Source organism: Doryrhamphus excisus, linkage group LG1 (assembly GCF_037039965.1).
Source record: "Doryrhamphus excisus strain RoL-2023G ecotype Guam linkage group LG1, RoL_Dexc_Guam_v1.1, whole genome shotgun sequence".
In the NCBI taxonomy this organism is placed as follows: domain Eukaryota; kingdom Metazoa; phylum Chordata; class Actinopteri; order Syngnathiformes; family Syngnathidae; genus Doryrhamphus; species Doryrhamphus excisus.
The window spans coordinates 5628577-5654990 of NC_136357.1; the positions used below are offsets into that span (position 1 = coordinate 5628577).

General features: G+C 39.6%; 1 protein-coding gene across 1 annotated transcript; it reads left to right on the forward strand.

The window, feature by feature from the left end:
* Window positions 1–468: 468 nt before the first annotated feature.
* hipk3a (homeodomain interacting protein kinase 3a) lies at window positions 469–26117 on the forward strand. The gene is made up of 18 exons (XM_058076709.2): window positions 469–954; window positions 5280–6202; window positions 6319–6510; window positions 6672–6853; window positions 11906–12029; window positions 13784–13903; window positions 14326–14412; window positions 14590–14774; window positions 15765–15930; window positions 16205–16325; window positions 16401–16495; window positions 16657–16811; window positions 16952–17113; window positions 17217–17558; window positions 18764–18925; window positions 19227–19501; window positions 21158–21318; window positions 22611–26117. Exons 1-18 carry the CDS (start codon window positions 930–932, stop codon window positions 23169–23171), a joined length of 4038 nt encoding a protein of 1345 aa, XP_057932692.2. The 5' UTR covers window positions 469–929; the 3' UTR covers window positions 23172–26117.
* The last annotated feature ends 297 nt before the right edge of the window (window positions 26118–26414 follow it).

Sequence of the window (26414 nt, forward strand, 5' to 3'; positions counted from 1 at the left end):
AATCCAGAAATCTATCCTCGCCGTTTTTATTATTTATTTGATCAAATTACAATTATGATTTATTATATTTGTATGTTGATTGTTAAAGTTGGTAACACTGGAAGGAACACTAACGTGTAGGTCATATTTTTGCAACATAATGTTTTTTAAATTAACACATTTATAGATAAAATATAAATACATACATACATATACATTCATTGTGTTCACTAACATTCATCTATTTTATCAAAGTGTATGCACAGCGTATGACTTTATTTTACATCAGATCTAGTGAATACATTATACATAGCCCCGCCCACCTCTTTTACCTTCTAAATACATTGTTTTCTATTTACCGCGTAGCCCCGCCCACCTCTCATATTTTTTAAATACAATGTTTTCGATGTACCGCGTAGCCCCGCCCACCTCTCTTTTACCTTGTAAATACATTGTTTTCTATTTCCCGCGTAGCCCCGCCCACCTCTTTTACCTTCTATCATGGCGGACTTTGAGCTCCATGCTACACTTCACTCTGTTGATTTGTGTTGGAGTAGTTGATCCCGTTCTTAACTCTACCATCCTTGATATAGACACCCCCCCCTCCCCTACCCAACATTCCACACATGAGAAGCAACAGCTAGCAAGCAGCGACGTCTGTCAGCCACAAGGCATGCAAAAGTTTACAAACCGCCGATCCTTCGCCTTGAGCGGAACCAAAGACAGCGTTTGGTGGAACTAAGGACTCTCGGAGACGAAGAGTCATGGCACGGCATTCGTAAATGTTTGTTATTTGCGTTATTTTGGAGCTCCAAATGTGTAAAAAAAAGTGAGCCAGTGCTCTACGTCGAACAAGATGGCAGCAGTAGCAGCAGCGGCGGCAGCACGGATGAAGGGTTTGACGGTGGCGTGGCTCTTCGGTGCTTGGCTGTTCTCCGACGCGCTGAGTAATGTGGTTTACGGGTCTTACTGAAGGTAAGACAATTTAGCCAAACACTGTTTTATGTTGCTGTTTGTTTTATATTGTCTTATATGGGTGTCTTACACTGTTGTTGTGCGGCGGAATGGACTTCGCCCAGGGTTGGCTTGTTTGCTAACACAAGCTAGCCAACTTTGGTGTTGTCGCCTTTGACACCACTAATACTAACATTTACGTCACTTTAACAGAATTTCACTGTTTACATAATATGTTTAGGTTAGTTTGAATTGACTTTAACTTCGAACTAAATTGTAACCCAACTGTAATAACGAGGCTAACATTATGCAACACTAACTGCTCACGTAACACTTATAAGTACAATACTTACAGTACATGCTTGTTTGACTTAAAAAAGCTATGTTAAATTATAAAGGACTGTTTAAACAGCAGACTGTCACTTAATTACAACATGAGGCTCAACAGGTGTCCACACTGTTGTTGCCCTTCCCCCAAATATCCACACCACCCCTCCCCATATGGTGACTGTGTCCTAGATTGATCAGTAACAAACTGCATGTACAGCTGGTATTTTCTGACAAGTGTTAAATACCCCACAATCCATGTCAGGCTTGGATCTGGTCTTCAAACTTTACATTAAGATATATTATGCTAATATGGTTTGACCCATAAAGATCTAACGAACATGGTTCTACGGCAAGGACACAGAAGGTGAAATAGTTTCAGTAAAAACCACATGGTGTTTTTTTTTCTGTCATTACTGCTTACTCAGGTATATTACTGCTTACTATTTATACTTTGCCCGACCTGCAGCTGTGGATGAAGTTACTATTGCTGGGTTGCAACCATGTGACCTAAAGGCTGTCGAGTGTTACTTGATGACTCGATTGACCGGCTGTGGGTCAAACAATGAATATGACCACATACACACAGCAGTATCTTTGTACAATATTGTGCAGATTAAAGCGAATAATGATGCAAGATTTTTTTTTTTACTGCAATTGTGTGAGTGTGCATGGTGTGTTGAAAACAAGGCGATGAAATCTTACCTTGTGTGGCGGACATAATAAACGCAGCAGATGAAAGTATCGCTTATAGCATGTCTATATCTGCGTTCTTACACCACCATGCGAGTGCGTATGAATACATTCTAGTACAGTGGAACCTTGGTTAGCGTCATTAATTAGTTCAAGAAGGTCTGACGCTAACTGAAACAGAATGCATTTTTCTCCATAATAAATAATGAAATAAATCTAATCTGTTAATTAGTTTTGCATGCAATACACAATTCTAAATGTGTTTAACTACATATAAATGATGAATGAAAGGGATAAATTAACATATAAGGTCACTTTTACATTAATTGGATATACGTGATTCTTGATATGACTGTTCCCAGAAACGCAATATGGAGGTGAGACGCCACATGGGCAACACCTTCCTTTAATGCCATGAGTTATTTCACAATATCCCGCAAGATTAATAAGTAACAATATTTTTATTTCAGAAAACAAATGTCCTGATAACTAAATAAATAAATCACAATAAATGAAATTGAACTCTTTACTTAGGCCGACCTCAATATATTTTGCCATTGGTTTCGCCGTGACACGTTTGTTCCATAGAACAGACCGAACCCTTTTGTCAGTCATATGGTCGCTGCCACGGTGGATGGAGGCGGGGCCGCTAGCACACACAACATTGTAGGAATTATTAAAGTAGTAGATTGCAATATATATTTTCTATGTTTATTTATTGTACTTTTTTACAGTGCAAATCCAGTTTATATCATATTGACTTTTGAGTTGTTTTAGGGTAAAAAGCTTTGTCTTATTAGTTTTCAACATTTCAGCTTTTTGTCGATACATTATGCCTTTTGGTCTTTCTACATGACATTAGCTTAGCATGTTAGCTTCATGTTGTGAGCAAAGGATGGTGGTTAAAAGTTAAAGGGGAGTGCTGTTGCAGCCGGAAATAATCGATGCAGTCGCTACATCCGAAATGGTATAAGAAGACCTTCACAGAGGTGGGCTTTTCGCCTTCTGAACAAGTCGCAAACACCCAGGAAATAATGTATTACAAGCTGACCAATCACAGCCTTAACCTTCAGCATTGCGGGTCTGTGTTAGTAACAAAACACCCTTGCATACTGTTCCAATGTTGCTGCCGGCTTTGCTTGACAAGTGCTTTTAATTTTAGATCAGATGTAAGACTAGTATTTAGCAAATGCAGAATTAGATTCCAGGTTTGCAACCACAAAACCCCTATGTTCAGGCTACATGTTCTTTTACTTATATCTTGAACCGCATTCAATTGTTAGTTTGAGGACAAGACCTGTTTTACTCAAGGGGTCACTCATTGAATCACGTCTATTAAGATTTAATTTGTTAGAAGTCATATGAACAGCAACTGATCCTTCATGGTGTACTGTTTCCCTGTATCCTGCTTGCTTTGCGGTTCTATTTGGTGTGAAACTGACCCACTACATTACAACAGGGTTCCCTCATCTCCCATTACAGTAGACTAGTTCCCCTTTGCCTTACGCATGTTGCCTGTAGCGTGTATTGCAGTGGCTACCTTTAGGGAAGTTGTTTGACTGTTTTTGAAAAGTTATGTGGCCACATAGAATTGTCAGGAAAAATCCCTGTCCACTAGGGTTGGGCAATAGCCACTTTTACATGAGGAGTTTTTCTCTTTCCGAAAGCAATGGTATACATGGAAAGGAATATTCCAATCGCGCGTCTACATGTGCCGCTATACGTAAACATTGGTAAACACCAACATCACGTGATAACGACTTCCTTGAGTTTTTCTTTCACTTGTTGGAATAACTCCGTATTGCCAGTTTTTTGTTCTTCCAGTCTTGAAATTTAGTTAGAATCAAAAACAAACTTTCCTTAGCAGTCCAGTGCCGATTGCTCGCCTCCATTTTTTTAAATCGAAGAACGTCTTGAGCTGCGTGTTACGTCATATCTCAGCATTCGCTGAAAGAACGCACCCGGGAACAGGAAAAGATAAAGTTCAATCTTGCTAATATTTTATAATTAAGCTCGGCACATGTTTTATATAGATATGTATTTTCCTTTTTTAATAAAACTGGACTTGTGAATGGTGTATAGAAGGGTTTAGATTCTGTTCCACAGATGGCGCTAATGCACACGAAAGCTGCTTGCCAACCGCCAATAAACAACAGAAGAAGAAAAACACCACGAAGAAGACCGCAGTCTGACAACTTTCCGTTTGAGCGGGTACAAGATACCTCAATCGGATTGGGGAAAGGAATATTCCACCCCTGTGAATCCCATTATATATTCATTCGGATTGGCACTTTTCTTTCGGAATGAGGTGTATACAAAGGTTACATTCTTTCCGTTTGAGCAAATTGGAATATTTAGGTCCATGTAAACGTGGCTAATGAGTCTTCATCTTCGATGGAAACCAGGACTAACATTATGGTTTCTCCGGGATCATTCACATTTTATATATATCACTTTTTTTATTTTAAAACAAACTATTCTCTTCAACGCAATAGTAATTTATTGACACACTACCGTTGTACCTACAGAGCCTCATATCCAACGTCCAAAGTGAAACGGACTTAACCACAGTACACCGTGGGCATGTCTGCATAGTGGTGTCACGTTTTCTTCATGCAAGTAGTGGGAGTTGAATGGCAATCAGCCAATGAACAGGGCAGAAGTGTAACTATATAAACAGTATCAGGACTTTATCAGGTGCAAGGTCGTATTCTGTGTTAATCAGAACATGTTTTTGTGGTAATGCCATTGGATAAACTTGTTTTTGGAGACAGGAGGTCTCGCGCCTCCAGCAGTCATAACAAAGCATATTTTTTTCTTGTATCAACAATTTACATTAAATTTACAAGCTATACAGTCATTGATAGCTAACATTAGCTACACTTGCCAACATTAGCCACAATGCTATCATTAGCTGACAACAAACATACCTGGTGCATGTTGGCATAACTTGCGTACACCAAGCAGGAAGAGGCAGGATATAATGCTTGCAGTACATTTGTATGTTGGGTCAGATGGTGACTACATTTACAAAGATGTCATTTAATTAATGCAATCAGCCCCCCCCCCCCCCAAAAAAAAAACACACTCAATGTGCATCTGCCAGCTTTGACAAAATAATCAGAAGGACTCCAAATAAGACTTGACCAAAACCATAACGATGCTGAAATTGCAGAAATAAAGCACTATAGAAGTGATGAGACAAGCAAAAAGAGCAGGCAATTGAGGGATATGGGGGGGGGGGGGTGCATCGCACTCAAGTGGCCTTGTGTTCTTATTGTCTTTTAATGTGACTGGTTTTGGGTACTTTTTCCTCTTCTTTTCAGGTATGGCCTCACAAGTCTTGGTTCAGCCATCACACATGCACTCAGCTCAAACAAGTGCCTTAGGGACTAGCAGCATAAGCAGACACACGGGGGAAGCCCACCTCATCAATAACACCAGCAGAGCCTTTCACATCCAACCCCCACCCAAGACCTATGTGATCGGAGTCAACTACGGAATCGCCTACCCAAACAACGTAATCCCATCAACAGTTGATGCCGATTTAGAAGCACTGCACAGAGCGACAGAAAGTGAAGAAGTAGAGAAGAGGGCACTTCATCCGACGGGATTGCACTTGGACAGCTTGGATAGACTAGATCAGCCTTGTCTGTCTCAAAGCAGAGGGCCGCAAGGAGGAGGAGGCCAGGATCGTGCGGCAGGAAGAACACATGTCAGAACAGAAGGTGGCTATGTAAACTTAGACTCAAATGATACCCGGAGATGCACACAGAACATTGATGAAATCAAAGAACTCCAGCGGGATAAGAACTGTGTCGGAATCATGCAAATAGTGGATGAGGTCTGTGACATACCTTCACTTCCTGTTCCTGTGGCAATGTTGCAAACCAGCACTGAGAACGATGACGTAGTAGAAGGCAAGGGGACCGTGCCTTCTCAGGATAACAAGGTTGTCACATGGACAGGCGTTAAGAATGAATCGAGTGGTACAAAAATGAGGTCTAACGGCAGTACTGAAGCGGTGGTTGGAGCAACAATAAACAGATCAGAAACAGTCGACGGCGACTATCAGTTAATTCAGCACGAGGTGCTTTGCTCCATGAAGAACAGCTATGAGGTGTTGGAGTTTCTGGGTCGTGGGACCTTTGGTCAGGTGGTAAAGTGCTGGAAAAGAGGAACAAATGAAGTGGTGGCCATCAAAATTCTGAAGAACCACCCATCGTACGCACGGCAGGGACAAATTGAGGTAAGAATTCCTTGTATGTTACACTTTAATTTGCCTTAATACATTTGAAGAGTGCATTGTTTATTTTATTACATCATGAATGAAACCTTAACATGTTTTTTTTTTATTGGTTCCAGGTGGAGATCCTCGCTCGGTTGAGCAGCGAGAATGCAGATGAGCACAATGTGGTGCGCGCTTTGGAGTGCTTTCAGCACCACAGTCACACTTGTTTGGTCTTTGAGATGCTGGAGCAAAACCTCTACGACTTCCTCAAGCAGAACAAGTTCAGCCCGTTGCCACTCAAAATCATCAGGCCTATTCTGCTGCAGGTGATGTGATATCTCGTGTAAACAAGTGTAAACTGCATACATTAATTTTGTTAAATATTTATTTATTATTGTATTTTTTTGCACACATTTCTTTCAGAAAGAAACCTCAATATCGGGCAGAATCTAATTCATTTTATATTTCAAATATTTTGTTTTTGTAGGTTGCAACGGCATTAAAGAAACTGAAGTCCCTAGGTTTGATTCATGCTGACCTGAAGCCTGAGAACATCATGTTGGTAGACCCGTCCAGGCAGCCGTACAGAGTCAAGGTTATTGACTTTGGCTCAGCCAGCCATGTCTCAAAGGCTGTTTGCTCCACTTACCTGCAGTCCAGATATTACAGGTGAGCAGATGCACTTGGTTGTATGCTTAGTTTTTTCGGTTCTGTGATTTGCGGAAGTTTGCCTGAGCGCCTACCATAGTGTGACTCAGGATTACTGTGGCTTTGTTCACACATTTTTTTTTTTTGCTCATATGTGGCCTGTATCTTGTTTTTTTATCATGTCAATGTGAACAGCACAATTCCATTTTTTTCAAATGCAACTCAGACACTCATTTGTATGTGGATATAAATCCTAGTTAGCATATATCCGACCTAGGCATGTATTTTGCCGTGCTTACTGAAGTACTCGTGGATGTAAGCAGTGGCATGGTTTATCATGCAAAACTTGGATAAAGGTACTCAAAGTTCTACTAATCCAAAAATTATTTTAAAAGGTGTTAAAAGCCACGAGGAACAAATGTGTGAGCAAATGGTCTATAAACTGCCATAACCACAATTTTTACCCTCTTTTTTTTTCCAAAATATTGATACTCGCTGCACAGAATCTTTGAAATGACCACAAACACGTTAAGGAAAGCGCACTGGAAATTATACTAAACTATTGATACTTTGATACCAGCACCTTTGTCTTTGTGTATACCTAAATGTTTAAAATACATAAATTACCATGTCTTGTATTCTTTGCTATGATTTGATATACTGTATACTGCAGAATTCAGGAAAATTACAATAAAATTTAGGAAATTAAATCCATGTTATCACACATAACTAGCAAAAAAAATTATTCTCATAATTTATTACATATTTTATATTTTTCAGTTTGTGTGTGTACTTGATGTAGCTGTTCAATCCACATAACTAGCAATCACACCGCAGCAACTATTTCCATAAACACAAGCAAATGCTTCCCCGCATGCACGTATCATACCCTGCAGTGTAAACAAAGCCTGTGTTTACTTCTCTGCTTTTATTCAATGGATTGTGCTTGGTATGAACCCACATCATTTCCCCGGGACCACCTTGACATGTACAACTTTTTCACAGTTTTTTTTATCTTCTCTGTGCGGCTTCCTTGCACTTTCCTGTGGGTTTGCATTTTTGGATACCTGGCACAATTCATGTGTGTATGGTCCAGGCGGTGCAGGTTACGACCTGTCGTCTTGCTTAACCGAGAGGAAGTGCAATGATTATGAGGAACCGTTCTATGAAATAGTTCTCTTTACCTCAAATTGTGCCATAGAGTACACACACAAACTGAAAAATATAAAATACACAATAAATTATGGGAATTATTTTTTTCTTCTTCAAAAAAGTAAACTATTCGTCAATTATAGACCAAATCTTAACTAATCTTAACCTAGTTAATGTGAAATGACTGAGATTATTTACTTGTAAATGAAATGGTTCCACATGGTCCCCCTGCAATTTGCATCTTATTTTGAAGTTTGACTAATAGACAGCATCATCACCACAATTCTAATTGCAGACACACACAAACACACACACACACACACACACACACCGTTAATCTAATCCCAAAACACACAACCAAATAGATGCAACATTTGCAAATGAATCTTAACAATAACAAGGGTGTTGAAGAATTATCAACACATATGAGTGAGGGGGTACTCATAGTATGACAAAAAAGGCTCTGGGAGTACACAAGACAAAAAAAGGTTGGGGAATACTGTAGTAGAGCCCCCCGCCCCGTGGGTTGGGGTCATCAGAATGTTAAGGGTTAATGTCTGCTTTTGGAACAAGGATGTTGTTTAAAGCAACGTCTTTCCTCTACTATAAAGAAAATGCATCAGTTTAGACATTCTCATCACTTACTGTATATTCGTACCTGCAAGTCCCAGCAAGTAAATTGGTTTGGAACATTTCAACTATTGTGCAACTCGTGACACATTCTGTTGCATCGTGTTTGTGCATGCTTGCAATGCGCACACACCCACAAATTAATTCATTTCAGCACAGTACTACGTTCTAAATTTCTATCACGTACAGCTTTGCACAATGTAGCTTCGATTAGAAATTGAAAATGTACCTGTATTCCTGTATTCTTAAAGTGAAAGAGAAAAGAGAAAGCCATTATGAAGTTTCAACTCAGACGGGGTTTGAGCACGAGGCTTTAGATCTTACATAACATATGGCTTTGCTCTGCACTTGTGCTTGTTCATTGTGTCTGCCGTTGTATTTTCTATATATTGTTATTGAGCAGCGGCGTCGTTGACGAGTGAAAAGGGAGATTCATGATGTTATTCAGGACACAGTCAGCCCAAGAATGCGGTATGTCCAAACCCACATTTGGATCCAAGAAAAACATTCAGACATTCCTGTGTGTGCTTACATCGTGTATGTGTTACTGTGTACCAGCTCCACATTGGCTTATATAAAATGTGGTGTTACATGGAAAATAGAGCTGGGCAATATGACCTCAATTCAATATCACGATAAATTGGGCATTTTTACTCTAACAATAAATGTACAATAAATCCCCAACCACTGTATGTCTTTGCCATCTGAAAATAATTGCAGGAAATACAAATTAACTTCTTCTTGATTTATTAACCAACTAGCACACATTTCTTTCATTCATTCATTTTCTACCGCTTATCCTCACAAGGGTCGCGGGGGTGCTGGAGCCTATCCCAGCTGTCTCGGGGCGAGAGGCAGGGTACACCCTGGACTGGTCTCCAGCCAATCACAGGGAACATATAGACAAACAACCATTCACACTCACATTCATACCTATGGACAATTTGGAGTCACCAATTAACCTAGCATGTTTTTGGAATGTGGGAGGAAACCGGAGTACCCGGAGAAAACCCACGCATGCACGGGGAGAACATGCAAACGCCACACAGAGATGGCCGAGGGTGGAATTTTGAACCCTGGTCTCCTAGTTGTGAGGTCTGCGCGCTAACCGCACGCTAACCACTCGACCACTGTGCAGCCTGACATTTCTTTCAATAAAAAACAAATGTATAAAAATCACAATATTCAAAATAGCTTAGAGGAAAAGGTTACCTCTCGTAAAGGTTATGCCATATGTATAGGCGGTCATGTCTTTGTCGGGAGGTATTGTCATAAATTATGGACAGAATTACTTAGTCAAACATCACACTATACATATGCAGTACCCCACTGGTTACTTACAGTATATGTAGATTGTTTGCTACAGCGTGTTGTTGCCATGGTAACATGACACGGCAGAAACTGGTGAGGTGATGGCGCTATCCTGTGGGGATTAGTGACGTAAACCCACCTCCCACATTGTAAATGGAGCAGCAGGCTATGTAAATAATTCAGATAAGCAGATCAAGTGGAAGGGAATACTGCACTCGGCATACTGACGTTATATTAGGGTTCATCAGAGGCAATGTTTTATACCTACTCTGCGACAGAGTTTTTTTTTTTTTGGGACTGTATTTATTCCACCATTTAGAAATGCATGGTAACAAATGAACTGTCAGTAGAGAAATAATTTATAGTACAGTGTACAGCTCATAAAGAATGCAATAGCTATTATTTTGTTGTTTTTGGCATACCAAAATTCAATCATCAATTTTGTATATATTATACCTAAATAATGTAATTATATTATAATGTCAATGTCCGCTATGGCAAGTTAACACCCTCAACTGGAAAGTTTATTAATACTACAGAATACTGATTATGTTTGGTTGAGGTGTTAAGATTAAGACTGATTCAATGTATCGGTCAAATATCTGGTATGCATGTAAATTGGGATATTGTTCTGTATTGAACAAAACCATGTATAAACAAATTAGTTTTTGTGTAAGTGTTGTCGCATTGCGTAATGGAGCTTCTTCCTCTTGAAGAAATGGTAGGAAATTGCTGTTGTTCCCTCATCCCGGTGAAGTAAAAAAAAACAAAACGCTTTTTGTCAACTCTTTTCTATTTATATGCAAACACACACACAAGAACAGCTACTTTCTTTTTGTAAACATACTATATGTCCAATGGTGAGACACCATAAATGACACCATTTATACATTTATAACCCTGTAATGTTGTTAGTCATGGGTCCAGCTGTTGCTTGGCAACCCCCACTCCCCCCATTGCTCTGTGGTCGTCACAGCAGTGGCTGTTATTTCTAGCACTATTATTCAGTGACTATGTTTAGGCCTACTAAGCTATTGTTTTCATACAGGTGACTCTTACAGTTGTTGCAGGTTTAATGCTCAGTGCCAGGTATTCATTCATTCATTCATTTTCTACCGCTTGTCCTCACGAGGGTATGATTCTGTAAAATTGCTTCCATTTCAAATATTTTCTTTTATTACATTTTCAACTCTATTATGGGTAAAAAAAAAAAAACTTTAATGAAATTTGACTTTTTTTTTCCCCACTGTTTGGCGACGTCGTCTCATGTCTGAGTGCTGCTTTGTTGCCATGAGGTTTAATGGAGAGGGCACCCACCACTCCTTTTGTCCTCACTCCAGATTAAGCCACTCAGCTCAAATGGCCTCCATTACTGTCAGAGTCAGAATCAAATGGCAGCTCATCCTCTGTGTGTACAGTGAATACAGTGGCACCCAAAATTATTGCAAATTATTGTCTGCTTGTTTAACATCCAAAATACTGTCTGGTTTGTTTGCGTTGCCATCTTGCATTTATCGCTATTTCAACCTGTTAATTTTTGTGTGTCACGTTTATTTTCTATGGAGAAATTTTTTGTTTTGATTGGAGTTGGACCTTCTGGAACCGATTAATGATATTAAGTCAGCCACCACTGTATCCTAAACTAATTCAACATGTCTGGCTAATTTGGTAGGGTGTATTGAGTGAATATGAATGTTATTGAGTCCAGAGCAACTGTGCATTAAGTTCTTACTCTAAATGTTGATATTCTGGGTGGCTGAAACTCGTATCAATACCTTTTTTTTAATGTAGTTTAGTGGCAATTCATCACCCAATTAGGTTTTTCTTGCCATAGTATATATTCCATTAGCATTAGTTGCTGACCTTTTATCAAATGTTGCCAAGCAAATATATTTGAGCGGTCCTGTAAGATGATCTCTTGTGAGTTCCTGTGTTTGATATGCTTCTTAACAACCTCTGTTTTTTTTTTTTCCTTTTCAGAGCTCCAGAGATTATTTTGGGCTTGCCATTTTGTGAGGCTATTGATATGTGGTCACTGGGATGTGTTATAGCTGAGCTCTTCCTAGGTTGGCCACTATATCCCGGTGCTCTGGAATATGACCAGGTAATATTCTTCGACACATTCACAGCCCGTTTATCAGTATTAATATTAATACGGACAAAAGTGGTAGCACTAACATGAACAGTTCTACAGATGAGCTTAGGAACTTGAGGGAAACTGAGAATCTTGTTTTTGTATTAACATGAATTATGAACGAAAAAAAACACTTTGGAACTGAAGGTCTTGAGAATTAGTGTGATGTTTTCACATTAACACGAATTATGAAAAGAAAAAAAACACTCTTAACCGCAATCACTTCAATTTCAAAAACAATGGAACAGTCTGTGGTAGCTGTTCACTTCTACTTGCACGTTGCACCCAGGAATATGCTTCCGCACTGGCCAATCTGTGTTTTTTTTTTCCAACACCAACCAATCAGTAGCCACGTATACATGGACCCAAATATTCCAATTCCATTTGGGTTATTTGCTCAAACGGAAAGAATGTAACCTTTGTATACACCTCATTCCGAAAGAAAAGTGCCAATCCGAATGAATATATAATCGGATTCACAGGGGTGGAATATTCCTTTCCCCAATCCGATTGAGGTATCTTGTACCCGCTCAATCGGAAAGTTGTCAGACTGCGTTCTTCGTGGTGTTTTTCTTCTTCTGTTGTTTATTGGCGGTTGGCAAGCAGCTTTTGTGTGCATTAGCGCCATCTGTGGAACAGAATCTAAACCCTTCTATACGCCATTCACAAGTCCAGTTTTATTAAAAAAGAAAATACATATCTATATAAAACATGTGCCGAGCTTAATTATAAAATATTAGCAAGGTTGAACTTTATCTTCCTGTTACCGGGTGCTTTTATTCAGCGAATGCTGATATATGACGTAACGCGCAGCTCGAGACGTTCTTCGATTTAAAAAAAAAAATGGAGACGAGCAATCGGCACTGGACTGCTAAGGAAAGTTTGTTTTTGATTCAAACTAAATTTCAAGACTGAACAAACGAAAAACTGGCAATATGGAGTTATTCCAACAAGTGAAAGAAAAACTTGAGGAAGTCAGTATCACGTGATGTTGGTGTTTACGCTTTACTGCGCATGCCCCATTGACTATTCTGGTTGATTATAGCGGCGCATGTAGACACGCGATTGGAATATTCCTTTCCATGTATACCATTGCTTTAGGAAAGATTCATTCGGAAAGGGAAAAACTTCTCATGTAAACGTGGCTACTGTTGTAAGAAATCAGAATGGTCAGGATCGGCCTCCATCTTCCATCTCAATCTCAACACCAGCATCAACTGACCAACTCTGTCTTCAGGCCACAACTCGACACTCTTGTCATTTCCAGATGACTCGACTGGAGTGGGACGCCTATCCAGCAACAGTGGAAGAAAATCCCCAAAAGTCCAGACTGTACATGTGGGGCAAAGATAGCCTCACCCTTAACACAAATGAAACAAAAATTATTACAGACTTCCGACAGAGACAAAAACACACCACAATGGACTGAACATTTAGATCATATAGAGATGGTGACAAGTTTTACGTTTCTGGTCAATACAGCAGAAGGGATAATCACCTCCTCCCTAGCGCACTTGAATGGGTCAAAAAAATAAGACGTCATGCACTCTGTTCACCACCCTTCCCTCTGGCAGATCAAGTCACAGCTTTTACCCCCAGACTGCAGGGTGCATAATACACTTCCTGCCGTATGGTTTTCTCCGTCTGTTTTTAACAGTACTTTACTGTATTAACAGTAGCCATTTTCTTTTTTGTAAACTTGTTTTCTGTCTTGACTTGCTCAGATCCGATACATCTCCCAGACTCAGGGCCTCCCTGCAGAGCATCTGCTAAACAAGGGCACCAAGACCTCTCGTTTCTTCTGCAAGGACTCGGACTCTCCTTATGTCTCCTGGAGAATAAAAGTACCTATACACAAATCAAACCACACACAATTGCATGTTGTTTTTTTGTAGTTTTTCTTATATGGTTCTTTTTATCCAAACTAAACTTTGACCTCGGTTATGTGTGTTGCTACCTACTTCTCTTACCTAATGCCTGATGGTGTGCCTGGAGTGGTTTGTGTTCAGCTCCCACTTTTGGGAGGTGATCTCAGTTCTACAATAGAAATGTGAGATCATGTACTGTCTACTTGCTGACCTCAAGCCAATATTTATTCTTGTACATCTCAGCAGAATGAAATTGATTTACATAGTACCATTCAAAGTGACTGTGTACATTTCATTCAACTCCTACCATTCAGTATAATGTGCTTTAATATAATATAATGAGACTTTTTTTTTAGGCTCTCAATTTGACATTTTACATTTGTTTTTTTTTTCTCCAGACAACAGAAGAGCATGAGAAAGAGACAGGACTTAAATCCAAAGAAGCCAGAAAATATATCTTCAGCTGTCTGGATGACATAGCACATGTAAGTCTAAACAGGTTGATGTTTATGCGTCCATATTCATTTTAAATGGATCGTGTTAGTTGGAGCCTCCTGATCATATCTAGAAGGAGCAGTTCCTAATACAAAATTGTAGGTAACTGGTGCCAGTAATTCTCATGTGCATTGATTGTTTACCGTTTCATTGTATCTTCCTGTCAGGTGAACTCCATGCTGAGTCCTGACAACAGTGACATGCAGGCAGAGAAAGCGGACAGGAGAGAATTTGTCTCGCTGTTGAAGACCATGCTGCTTATTGATGCAGAGGAAAGAACTGTTCCTTCCAACATCCTCAGTCATCCCTTCCTCACTATGATTCATCTGTTGGACCACTTCCATAGCAACCAGTAAGACTAACTGTACACAGACACAAAGTACCCGTTATTTTGGTGTTCCTAGATTCCAGAAATCTAAAAAAAATAAAATAAAATATAAAAATATATAATATAAAATTATATATATATATAATATATAATATATAAATATATATATGATATAATATAAAATATAAATATATATATATATATATATATATAATTTTTTTGAGATTTCTGGAATTATTTCATTGTTTTGGTGTTCCCAGATTCCAGAAATCTAAATAAAATAAATAAATATAAACAAAAAAAAAAATATATATATATATATACACACACACACACACACACACATACATATATACATATATATATATATATATTTTTTTAATTTTATTTATTTTTTGAGATTTCTGGAATCTAGGAACACCAAAATAATAGGTACTTTCTATATTTATATTACTTTTCAACTGAGGAAACTGTCTTGTTCATTCATTGACATGCTACCAAGCCCCAAGGGAATGTGGATCGAAAAACAATTTGGGGGTCGGGGGGGTAGGGTAACCTTTGTGAAGCTACATGACAGTGTCATAGTTTGCCTCCACATAGTGAAAATGATTTTTTTGTTTTTGTTTTTTTTGGACAAAAAAAAGTAAACGTACACAGCACAAACTGAGTTGCCCACTTGAATCAGCAGGTCTGTCACGGACCAATCCTACTAGGAAAAAAAAGGGCTCGCCACATATTTGTGACAGTAGGCACTAATGGGTTAAAGTCACCATTGAGGTTTAACAGCTGATAACGGCCACTGAATCTGAGAGATGTCGTTAGTAATTTGGCAAGAGTTTTTGCGCTTCTCTCCAAAGTGTTATCCCCACATGTCTGCTTGAATTTTTTTTTTGGAGGGTGCATTTAGATTCCATGGAAATTCATTGACCAATAGTGGTAGCTTTGCTAAATTCATTTAACTTATTTAGAATAATCACTTTATCTAACCACTATTTTTGCTCAATTCTATGCTAGTGTGCAGTCATCTTTTCGGATCATGGACATGTGTCATGGCTGCCCCAACAACACGGTTTTTGATGCCTTAAACCAGAACACCATTCATTTCCCAAGATCCCCTGTTGGCCAAACTGCATCCTCTGGCCTCCCTCTGGGCTACAGCAACATACCAGTTCACACGCAGGTAGCGTTTTGGAATTGTTCTGTAGAGTTTTAATGTGATGTAACTTTGAGTTAAATATTGGCGGATATTTGGATATAGCTAAGATGAATAATACACAAAATATTTGAATGATATAGCTTTGAAATAATATTGGCTGGCTTTTCACAAGTATCCATTTCAAATGAAAAGAGCATTATATACCATAACAAAAATTTAATACATAAAAACATATTGTTTGAGATTTTAAATGTATTTTTTTCTGTTCTACTAACTGCTTTTCTACTTTTCAATGCAGCCTATTCCCCAATCAGCTCCTTCAGTGTTTCATCCTGGGATTGCTATAACAGCGAGAAATAGACAGTTTGGATGTACCGACTCTTTCCCACCGATTCTTCTGTGCCCTTCCAACATACAAGGTGTGTGATAAATTTGTTAATCTGTGATTTGTTGGCCTTAGGCAATTAAAAGAACTGCTTTTTGCTTTTTTAAAGGTAACCTTAACCAATCAGTAGGGTACTCGGTTCCTCTAGTACCCCAGGCTCCTCCGATACAGCCCCTCCCGGTGAGACCCAGCATAATAACACAGGTAAGGCATGAATTAAAGCTCTGCTGTTACTATTAATAGTAACAGCTCCTCCTTAGTAGAAATGGCAACCTTTTTTCTAATTCATGATGGTGGTAGTTCTTGCATCGGGGTCAATACCAGATCCCATTCACATCCAGAATTTTTTTTCTTTTGTCCTACAGCCGGCCTGGTCTAACAGGGGTCAGCAGCTCTTGGTCCAAGCTGCCTGGCCGCAGATGACTGCAGTGGGTGTGACTCCCTCTCACCCTGTCCCACCACCCCAGTCTTCCCTTACCACTGATGCCACAGCCGGGCCCCCAAGGATCAGTGACTGGGGGTAAGTCCCTCACATAAGAAATGCATGATTTTAATATTTATCTTTTCAATGAGAACCAATGAATAAATGATTCTATTTGTTATACTGATCTCCGCTCCCTCCCCACCCCACTTTTTTTTTTTTTTTACAAACTGATTCAGGAAAGTGCGTCCCCACGCGAGACATTACAGTGCATTGATTCAGCAGCCTGTTCTGACCAGTCAGATGCCAGCTGTCTCCGGGCATCAGCCACTCAACATTGGCATTGCACATGTTGTGTGGCCCCAGCCAACCAATAAAAGAAACAGGCAGCATCACAACAGGTGACTTTTTTTGGTCGTGGATTTGAACTTTATTTATGAACTTTAAACAGGTGTATTTGTACTTTTACTTCAAATCAACATTTTTATTCTTTCCATTTTGAAGGAACCTATCCCACCCAATTAACATCCACGCATCACAGTGTCGATCTCCCAAAATGGCTAATGTTGGTCTGGCAGCGTTAGGAAGGAGGCAACCGCAGAGAGAGGTTCCTCAAGTGGAAACACGGCAGCAAGAAAATCAAAACTCAGATGAGGAGGAAAATTATTCTGAAGAGGAAGTGAACTGCCTCAAAGAGGACGTACCAAACAAGGAGCTACAGCGAGATGTGGCACTTCTCATGGATGACACACCAAGTCCGACACCCAGCGTCATCAGCATCCACAGTGAACCAACGTATGATGAAGAAGTGGAGGAAGACAAACCACAAATGTGCTGTCTGAGGAAGTGAGTATTTTTTAAATTATGGAATGAAATGGTGACAACTGCACTACAGTCGTCCCTTGCTATTTCGCAATTCAAGCACTGTTTTTTTTCACTGATCACTGTCTCGTGTTTGAATACGACCTAGTAAAATATATATGCATATTCAAAAAGCAACTCCACAGTACCAGACATTTTTAGATGATTTTGATTGATCTTTTAAAGCACACTGAATATTGTTCTATGGCTATATAAACATTGAACCCACTGAAAGTAGGTAAATTGAAAAATGTTAATGCATTGCTGTAGAGTAGCATCATTTTTCCTCTTGTGCAAGATAACATTAAAGACGTATAAATATGTTGTTGGGAATGGGCGTTCGGGTTTATAAAAACATATAAATACATCTTTCAATTTGACAACGATGAGCAAATTCAAGAAACAATACAAGAAGTTGATGTTTGCTAAATACAAGGATGAAGAGTCTTGAACCAGTCATGATGTGCTATATATATCACTATATTGACACTTACTATGGTACCCATTATGTCATTGGCTGGTCATATCACCTTGTACTTCAGTACGTGTCAAAAATAAAATAAGGGAAAAAAAACAACAACAACAAAATCTTAAACTGTATTAGGAAAGCAGGAAGTGAACAAATGTAACAGTTACTGATTGTAAAAGTACCAGATGGAGGGGTAGGATTTAATAAGCTTTGCTTCTTCCTACTCCTTTTGGACATGTGGAACTGTGAACTGATTATGTGATGCATTCAATTGTAATCTGATGCATGTTCAAATTAAATAAAACCATTACCATTACCAAAGAGTTAGGGAGTGCGGACTGGGGAGTGACGCTAGCTAGAGTTTAGCCGAGTCTTTAGAAAAGACTTCAATTAGAAGTGTGGAACATGTGATTGACTGGTGTGAGTTGTGGCTGACAGCAGCTCCTGTGAATGTTCACTGCATACAGTATCTGTTTGCTGCTTGTTTATTGTAAGTTGTGAGTTTCTCCATAAACAGAAACTGTATTCTGTACTGGTCACTAGATGTCAGTAATGTTATTTGACAGTAGACTGTCAATGCTAAGGTATGAGTCTGTGATGTCTAAGATGTCGTATAAAGGTGGGGAGTAAACGGTGGCAGTACGACACCCTTTCTAAGTAGTTTGACATGTACTCCTTGGAATTACAGCCTCCGAGAATAATGACTTCTTGTTTTGTGTAGGTGTGGAGAGCAGTGTGTATGTGAGGTATGCAGAAACACCAGTGTGACTATGGAAAGAGTGTGTTCCCTCAGCAGTCCTGACAGCAGCCTCAGCACCAGTTCCTTTGCGTCCAACTCCGTTCACTCCAGTCCATCGGCCTCACCTTGCAAAAGACACAACAGGTAATGTTTTAGTTTGTGGGTGTTGTGGCTGGTTACCTATGTGACTCCAAATTGTCCATAGGTATGAATGTGAGTGTGAATGGTTGTTTGTCTATATGTGCCCTGTGATTGGCTGGCCACCAGTCCAGAGTGTACCCCGCCTCTCGCCCAAAGACAGCTGGGATAGGCTCCAGCACCCCCCGTGACCCTCATGAGGAAAAGCGGTAGAAAATGAATGAATGGTTACCTATGCATGATAAAATAATTTCACTACTTAGACTCTACAAATCAATTGAATGTATTATTTCTCTTCATTGTCCAGTATGTCTGAAGATGATGGTCACGAGAGTGGCTGTGAAACGGTGGGCGGCTCCCCAACATCCAACACATCGACATCCCCCCACGCCAACAGTCCCTATTGTTTACTCGACAGCGGTAACCACAATAGCCGCCCAACCTTGGCTGCTGTGGTAGCACCAATGCCCTCACCTGCAATGCAGGGTAGGAGTCCTCGGGATGCCAGGACCATGGTAGTTCCACCAATGAGAGTGCACAACAGCAACACTCAAGGGACAGAGGAGCGTTTCCAGAGAACAGGTTCGTATGTTTTTTTTCTACAGCCTACAACCGTTTATGTTGTCTGTGGATGAGCTTTATATTTGATCATATTGTCTTTATTGGTTTGAAACGGACACTCTGCAGCCATTATTTGTTTCTCGTATGTGCTCTATTCCAATAGATCAGTACTAAAATATGAAATTAAAAAAAAAAGATTTTAGCCCACAGAATCCACTTAAAGAATATGATGCTGGATGATTATCTGTCCTAGCAAAGATGGTTTTTGACTGACTGTAAAAAAGCGAGGTCTGCCAAATTCCAGGGCTAATATAAGGTTCTTTATCCTAACTTGTCAACTTGGAGATATATTTTTAAATTTAATTCTGTCCATTATTACAGTGAGCACATATTCAACTTTTAAAAACACACCCCAAATGGTTATTTGCCATTCATATGCCTTTTGTCTTGCTGCCAGTCACTTTATCACCTGTTCTTTGGGTGTTTATGCTGCAGGTCAGAAGGAACCAGTAGGGTCTCACCGCCCCCTAGTGGGCCATAGAGGCCTAAACAGGTGATCAGACAAGCAGAGGCCTGACCTCACTTGTTCATCTATCACTGAGATGCATCCAAACTAGTAATATTTTATGTTGCTGACTACTCTTTTATAATGACTTTCCCTCCATCTGAGTGGCCTTCATTATAGTTTAGTTAGTGACCAGAGGAAAAGACAGAAGGTTGTTCCTACATGCTTTAATTTCAGATGTTGTTGTTTAAACTTACGTATAATACACGTAATAATATGAAATTACATGTCATAGTTGTGATCATTTGGATGTGCTAAACACTTCAATCAATAACTACCATTGACCGTAAATGGAGGTAAGAAAAAAAAAAAAACTCAAATTGGAGGGAAAGATGGATGCATTTTCTGAATGAATCAGAGTTTCTCTTCTGTGTGGAGGTTCATGATGTACAGCAAACGTTTTGTGGTGTGTTTGACATTTTCAAAGTTTTTCAATTCAAGTCATTGGCTGCAACTTACATTTCGGTTCCTATCTGTCTCAGCTGGAAATGACATAAAATTATTGTCACAAATGCTAAATGATGCTCCTTACAATTACGTGAATATGTTCAATGGTTTGAATTCAGCAGCCATGGAAATAAAATACATTTATTTACATGACTCTAAGCACAAGAAACGTGTCTAAATGACATGAGTAAGCATTTTTTTGACAAGCTTACACATGCCTTTGCTGAACACACAAGCCGTTTTTCACTACCGGGTTACGTTTTTAAGAGAAATTTAATTATTTGACTGCTTGTAGTCTACTGGTGGAGTGAAATGTTGTTGCACAATACCTATACGTCAAATTTAATGGTGGACATCTTTTCCAAATGTAACTCCAGGCTATATTGTTTGCTTGCTTGTTTGATTTTTTTCATCTTCTTTCATATTTTCCTGTTGCCATGTGGACTAAATAGTTCTTTCAATTTAAACACATAAGCCTTTCCGGCAGGGTTGTCTAAACTTTTGCACCAAGGATGTTTTAAAGTTGAAAACATTTTGATTAGGAGTGTACTGTATGTTGATGGTCAGTACCAAAATGAGTCAAAAATGGCACCCACTCCCCCATCGCAATTTGGACACCCCTGCTTTTAAGGGCTAAAATAATCTGTTTGACTTTTTTTGTTCAGTTTCAGAGTCCTGGTCCCGATCCAAAGGGCGCTGCACCATTGCAGGACAACAGAGCACTCCTTCCTCCATCCCCCTCCTCCAATCCACACCTCTTATGTCATGGCAACAAAAAGTGACTGGGCAGCAGCCCCAGCAGCAGCACCCCTTAGGCCTTGGACAGGTATTGTTATTTTTCCCTTTATTTTTGACTTAAGTACAAATTATCCCTCATTTATTGTGTTGAATTTATTCCAGACGTTAAGTAAATTTCCCTTACTTTTCAGTGGGCTATTTTTGTAGTCATAGCATAGAAAACCTTTTTTATGATGTTCTTAATACAGTTTTTAGCATTATTAGAGGCCTCCAGACATGAAATAACACCCCTATAGTCACTTTTATAATTGTATTATTCAATATAGTTGACATAATAGCAAATATGACATTTTTAACATGATTAAGATAACAGACTAGCATTGACAGTGTACTTACAATGTATTTAAGTGTGCATATATTTTTGCTAATAGGCCGTATTCAATCACAACAGTGGTCATTTATATTGCTTTATTTTTGAAAAACTGCAATATAGCAGGGGACGACTGTACTGCAGTTAGGTTTTGGCTAACTATTGCACACAAATGTAGTCTTCAGTTTAGCAGGAGGGGTTTTCATATAAACAACAATATGGCATCCCTGTGTGATAGCTAATATTAGTAGCTAAACTTAGCCAAATCGCTATCATTAGCTGTCAATAAACATAACTAGTGTGTCAGTATCCACTACAGTATACTTCTACACTACTGAAAACTGAACAGTATTATCATTGTAAAGACTAATTTTAGTGTGTTAATGCGTGTTGTATCACAAATAAAGTTATTAAGTGCAAAACAATCACATTGTTATACATTGTGATTGAACTAATTAAGGATTTTGTAATGACAAGGTATCGAGAGGCTCCATATATTAACATCTACTTGCAGGTAGAAGTCATTTGTTTCAGTGGTTAGCGCGCAGACCTCACAGTTAGGAGACCACGGTTCAATTCCACCCTCGGCCGTCTCTGTGTGGAGTTTGCATGTTCTTTCCGTGCATGCGTGGGTTTTCTCCGGGTACTCCGGTTTCCTCCCACATTCCAAAAAACATGCTAGGTTAATTAGCAACCCCAAATTGTCCATAGGTATGAATGTGAGTGTGAATGGTTGTTTGTCTATATGTGCCCTGTGATTGGCTGGCGACCAGTCCAGGGTGTACATCGCCTCTTGCCCGAAGACAGCTGGGATAGGCTCCAGCACCCCCTGCGACCCTCGTGAGGAAAAGCGGTAGAAAATGAATGAATGAATGAATGATTGGAAACCCTTTTTTCCCCCCATGACATTTTAATTAGTTTTTACTTTACAACACAACAGATTTCACAAAGATGGCAGACACAATTTTGACTATCTATGTAAACAGTGATTGTTTTTCCTCCTCCCTCAGGTGCAGCCGTACGTTTCAAACCGCAACAACAAAGAGTGGAACGGCAACCATGGGCCACTACGGCCGCACGCCTACATTCCCCCTACTGTCCACACACACAACTTGCCACACCTGCCCCACAGCAGCCCTACACGCACATTAGGTGCTCCCCACGCACACACTCAGGGCCTGCCCCCTCGCACCTTGTTGTCTTACCCCACCAGCGGCCCCCTCACCACGGCCCCCCACCCCATGTTGACCTCTCATCCTCCTCTGCTACAGCACAGCTACAGCCTCTCCCACACCCAGGGCGCCGCCATAGTTCACCAGGTGACCATGGGCATCGGCAGCCACACGCAACACCCCGGATACCCTGCTCCCCACCCACACAGGCTCCTCCCTTCACCAACAGTCCACCCACATCAACAACCCGGCTATGCCCACCACACATCCCAGTTCAAGCCTCCTTTCGCCCCTCCACTTCCCCCTCCGGTCCCATACATGGCGTCACCAGCCGCTTATACGGGCTTCCCTCTGAGCCCCACCAAGCTCAGCCACCACCCTCAGTTCTCTTATATTTGAGGAGCAGAGTAAGTCCACAGCGGTCCCCTTGGGTCAGGAAGGCTATTGATAAACATAGTGGGGCCGCTACATGGGCTGCTAGAACATCCACCACAGCACAAAACAAACGCATGATGACGCAATTAAGAGAATACATTTGAGAGGGTGAAATTCCCAATATGAAGGTTCATAAGTCAGTTTATCAGAGCCGCTTCACTTCTGCCAGACGTCCGGTAAAAAAAAAATCATGTCTGCAAGCGAAATAAATATTGCAGAGTTTTGTAGCGCTTGGGAAGAGGGAACACATTCAAAACAGTAATAAGGAAATTTAAGGCAACGTCCTTTTGCAGGTTAAACCTCTGTCATGTAACGTGTGTGTGTGTGTGTGTGTGTGTGACTTTGGTGTTTGTTGCCTTGTAGCATGTATGTGCAAACCACTCAGCTCCGTTAAAGCCATGCTGGTCTGTGTTGTTGCTGCTGCCGCCATCTGCCAGTGCCTTAACAGCAGAGTCCAAGATGTCACTTGCAGCACTTAACAGTCGAGACGCCGAACTCGGTTCCTCTCACAAAATGGTCTGTTTTGAATAAAATAAGGATTGATTGTTTTATTACTGGCTAATGTTCAACTTTAGTTTGCTTGCTTTAAGTATGGCTGGGCTAAGTATGCCTCTGCTCCAGGCTGCACATTTTTAGGGCTTTGACTGAATGATTTTTTTTTTTTTTTTAATGTATATAAAGAGTGATTTGATATTTTGATAATCAATTTCTACTCACTATAGTACTTAATTCAGAACAGTATTGTCACTGTTTACTGTAACTGCAATACAATCTAGCCTCTGGGTTGCTGTGTGTGTTTTTTTCCAATTGGTTAGATTTGCAGTTTTTAGAAGTTTGGAGTGACTTTAGTCTAAAAAAATGATGTTTTAAAGAACCGAGTAACATACAGTAACCTTATTAGGTGTTAAAGGTTATTGTTGTCCTGTATTGAACATTCCTTCAGGGTTGAAATGCATAGTCGTGTTATTCTTTTCCATTTGTACTCGTTCAGCTGGTCTTTTTACGGCAATCGGCACCAAAGACATTGTTCATCAATCATTTCTCGATGCATGTTGATACTATCCGTTCTTTCATCTCCAGCGAACTGTTGCAGTTAGACATTGGAATATATTGTCGGATCTGTTTTTAGATTTTAGAATCGAGGTTGAGGTTTTATTATTTTTATTTTTTTGAGCTATGTTGGCAAATGTGTATTTGGAATGTATTATTGACATTAAGCTGCTATGTACTGATTATCTGCCACTTTGTAGCTGTGAATTTAGACGATTAAGCTCACGCAAACCTACAATTCTCTGGTATGTATTGTAGTTGTGACAATAAAAGTGGCTTATTTTCGATCATTAGAGTATATTAAATGCTATCCTTACATGCTAGCGCCTGTGTATATTGGCTACGTAGTTTTGAAGTCATTTTAAACTGCTGTAATGGAAGTTAAGCATTTTTTTTTAAATAGGGTGTTCTGTGTGTGCCTTTAGCGTCAGTATTTAATTTTGAAATGTAGGCTGAGATCACTTTTAGATTGTGTAATCAGTGTGTTGTTCACTTATCTTTTATTATTTGTAATGTGACATGGCTTTTTTTTTTCCATATCGGGCTGTATTTGCAACGCTTGTACTGTACAACGAGTGCCTTACTCCAAACTGGCTGATGGAGGATGTTCTGGCATTGATGGTTGCGAACGTTTGTATTAAACCCCCTAACATGTTAATATATAGAAATGGAAAGAAAGTACAAGTCAGGGAATGTTAATTAAAGAGCATTGTGCAGCCATCCAAAACATCGGACCTGAATTCAGACAAATGCGAAGCTTTACCGTCACACCTTGAATGTATTTTGTGTGGATAGAGAACAATGGCTGAGCAAAGAGTTCTCTCCGTTTGTGATTGGGTTGTTGTGTGCAGTTTTTTTTTACCACACTTGGGTATCATGTTTTAAGTCAGGGGTTCCTCTAAAAAAAAAAAAAAAAAAAAATGCTTTATTCTTTAAAGTTGCCCAATCCTCATCTATTTATTGTAATGTTGTTGCTTATGTAAAAGATATATTTTATCTAATTTGCTACCTTGTTAATCACTCTAAACATTGAGGCTGCAATGCGCGGCAAAGATTTTTTTTTTTTTTTTAATTGTGTGTTTGTGTTGTGGCACAGTAAAAAATATTCCCTTCCTCCATTGCCGGCCCATTTGAAGTAATGTCACATTTAACGTTATTGTTTGTCAACTCAACACCTGTGATGAGATGAAAACATGTTCCATTTCAGTGATGTCCCATAATCCCTCACCACTTTGCTTGGATTACCCGTACTTGGAATAGATAATCCAATGTGGCCTCACCAAAGTCACCAAAAGAGTCAGACGGTCTCACGGGCACGTGGAGCCCAGCGGGACTATTTTCAACTCGGATCGCCCTAAAATTAAAATGCAGTTGTGCCATGTAGTTTGTTAATTTTTGCACTCATCATACATGGGTGTGAAAATGTATTTTGGGGTACCGAGCTCCAACTACGCAGTTTAAAAAAAATCTTGAGACTCACTCAAACAGTTCTCAAATTATTTGGTGGTTTTGTTTTTATTTTACTCGATCATGTAGGCGCGGTTGGAAAATTGAAACCATTGCTGTTCCAAATGAGTGTGTATATTTGTGTGGGTTTTATGATTTGTGTGTTCCTAAATGCTACGCTAGTTTGACATGTAGCAACTGCACTGTGCAATATACAACATTATGAGGACTGGGGAAGAAATGATTGGGATTTCTTCTCCCTCAGCCCCCCCTTAACTCATGTGACCAGGCCCTTATGTACCAAGTCACAAAAAGCGGGTTCCTTCTTGGTGACTTCATGGTGAACGTCAAATTATGAATTGATGGTGTACAATGTCAAGATTCACTTTGAAATAAAAATATCTTTTGCTTCAACGGCTTGGATTTTGTACATTCGTGTATTGTAGTTATTAAATCCTTGGTATCAATATGGTTAACATTAACAATATCTATGTAAATTACATCAATTTCAAGGTTGGTGATTTTTTTTGTCTTTCTTCCTGTTGTCTTACTTTGATCTGGACATTATTTATGTAGCAAATGGTCCATAATGTTTTTTTTTTGTGGTAATTAGGGCCCAATGGGTTCCTAATGAGTATTTGGCCTGCATGGTATTAGTATGAATGTACCTTCAGCTGCCACCAGGGGGCGCCTATTGGCTAAAAGCACAGC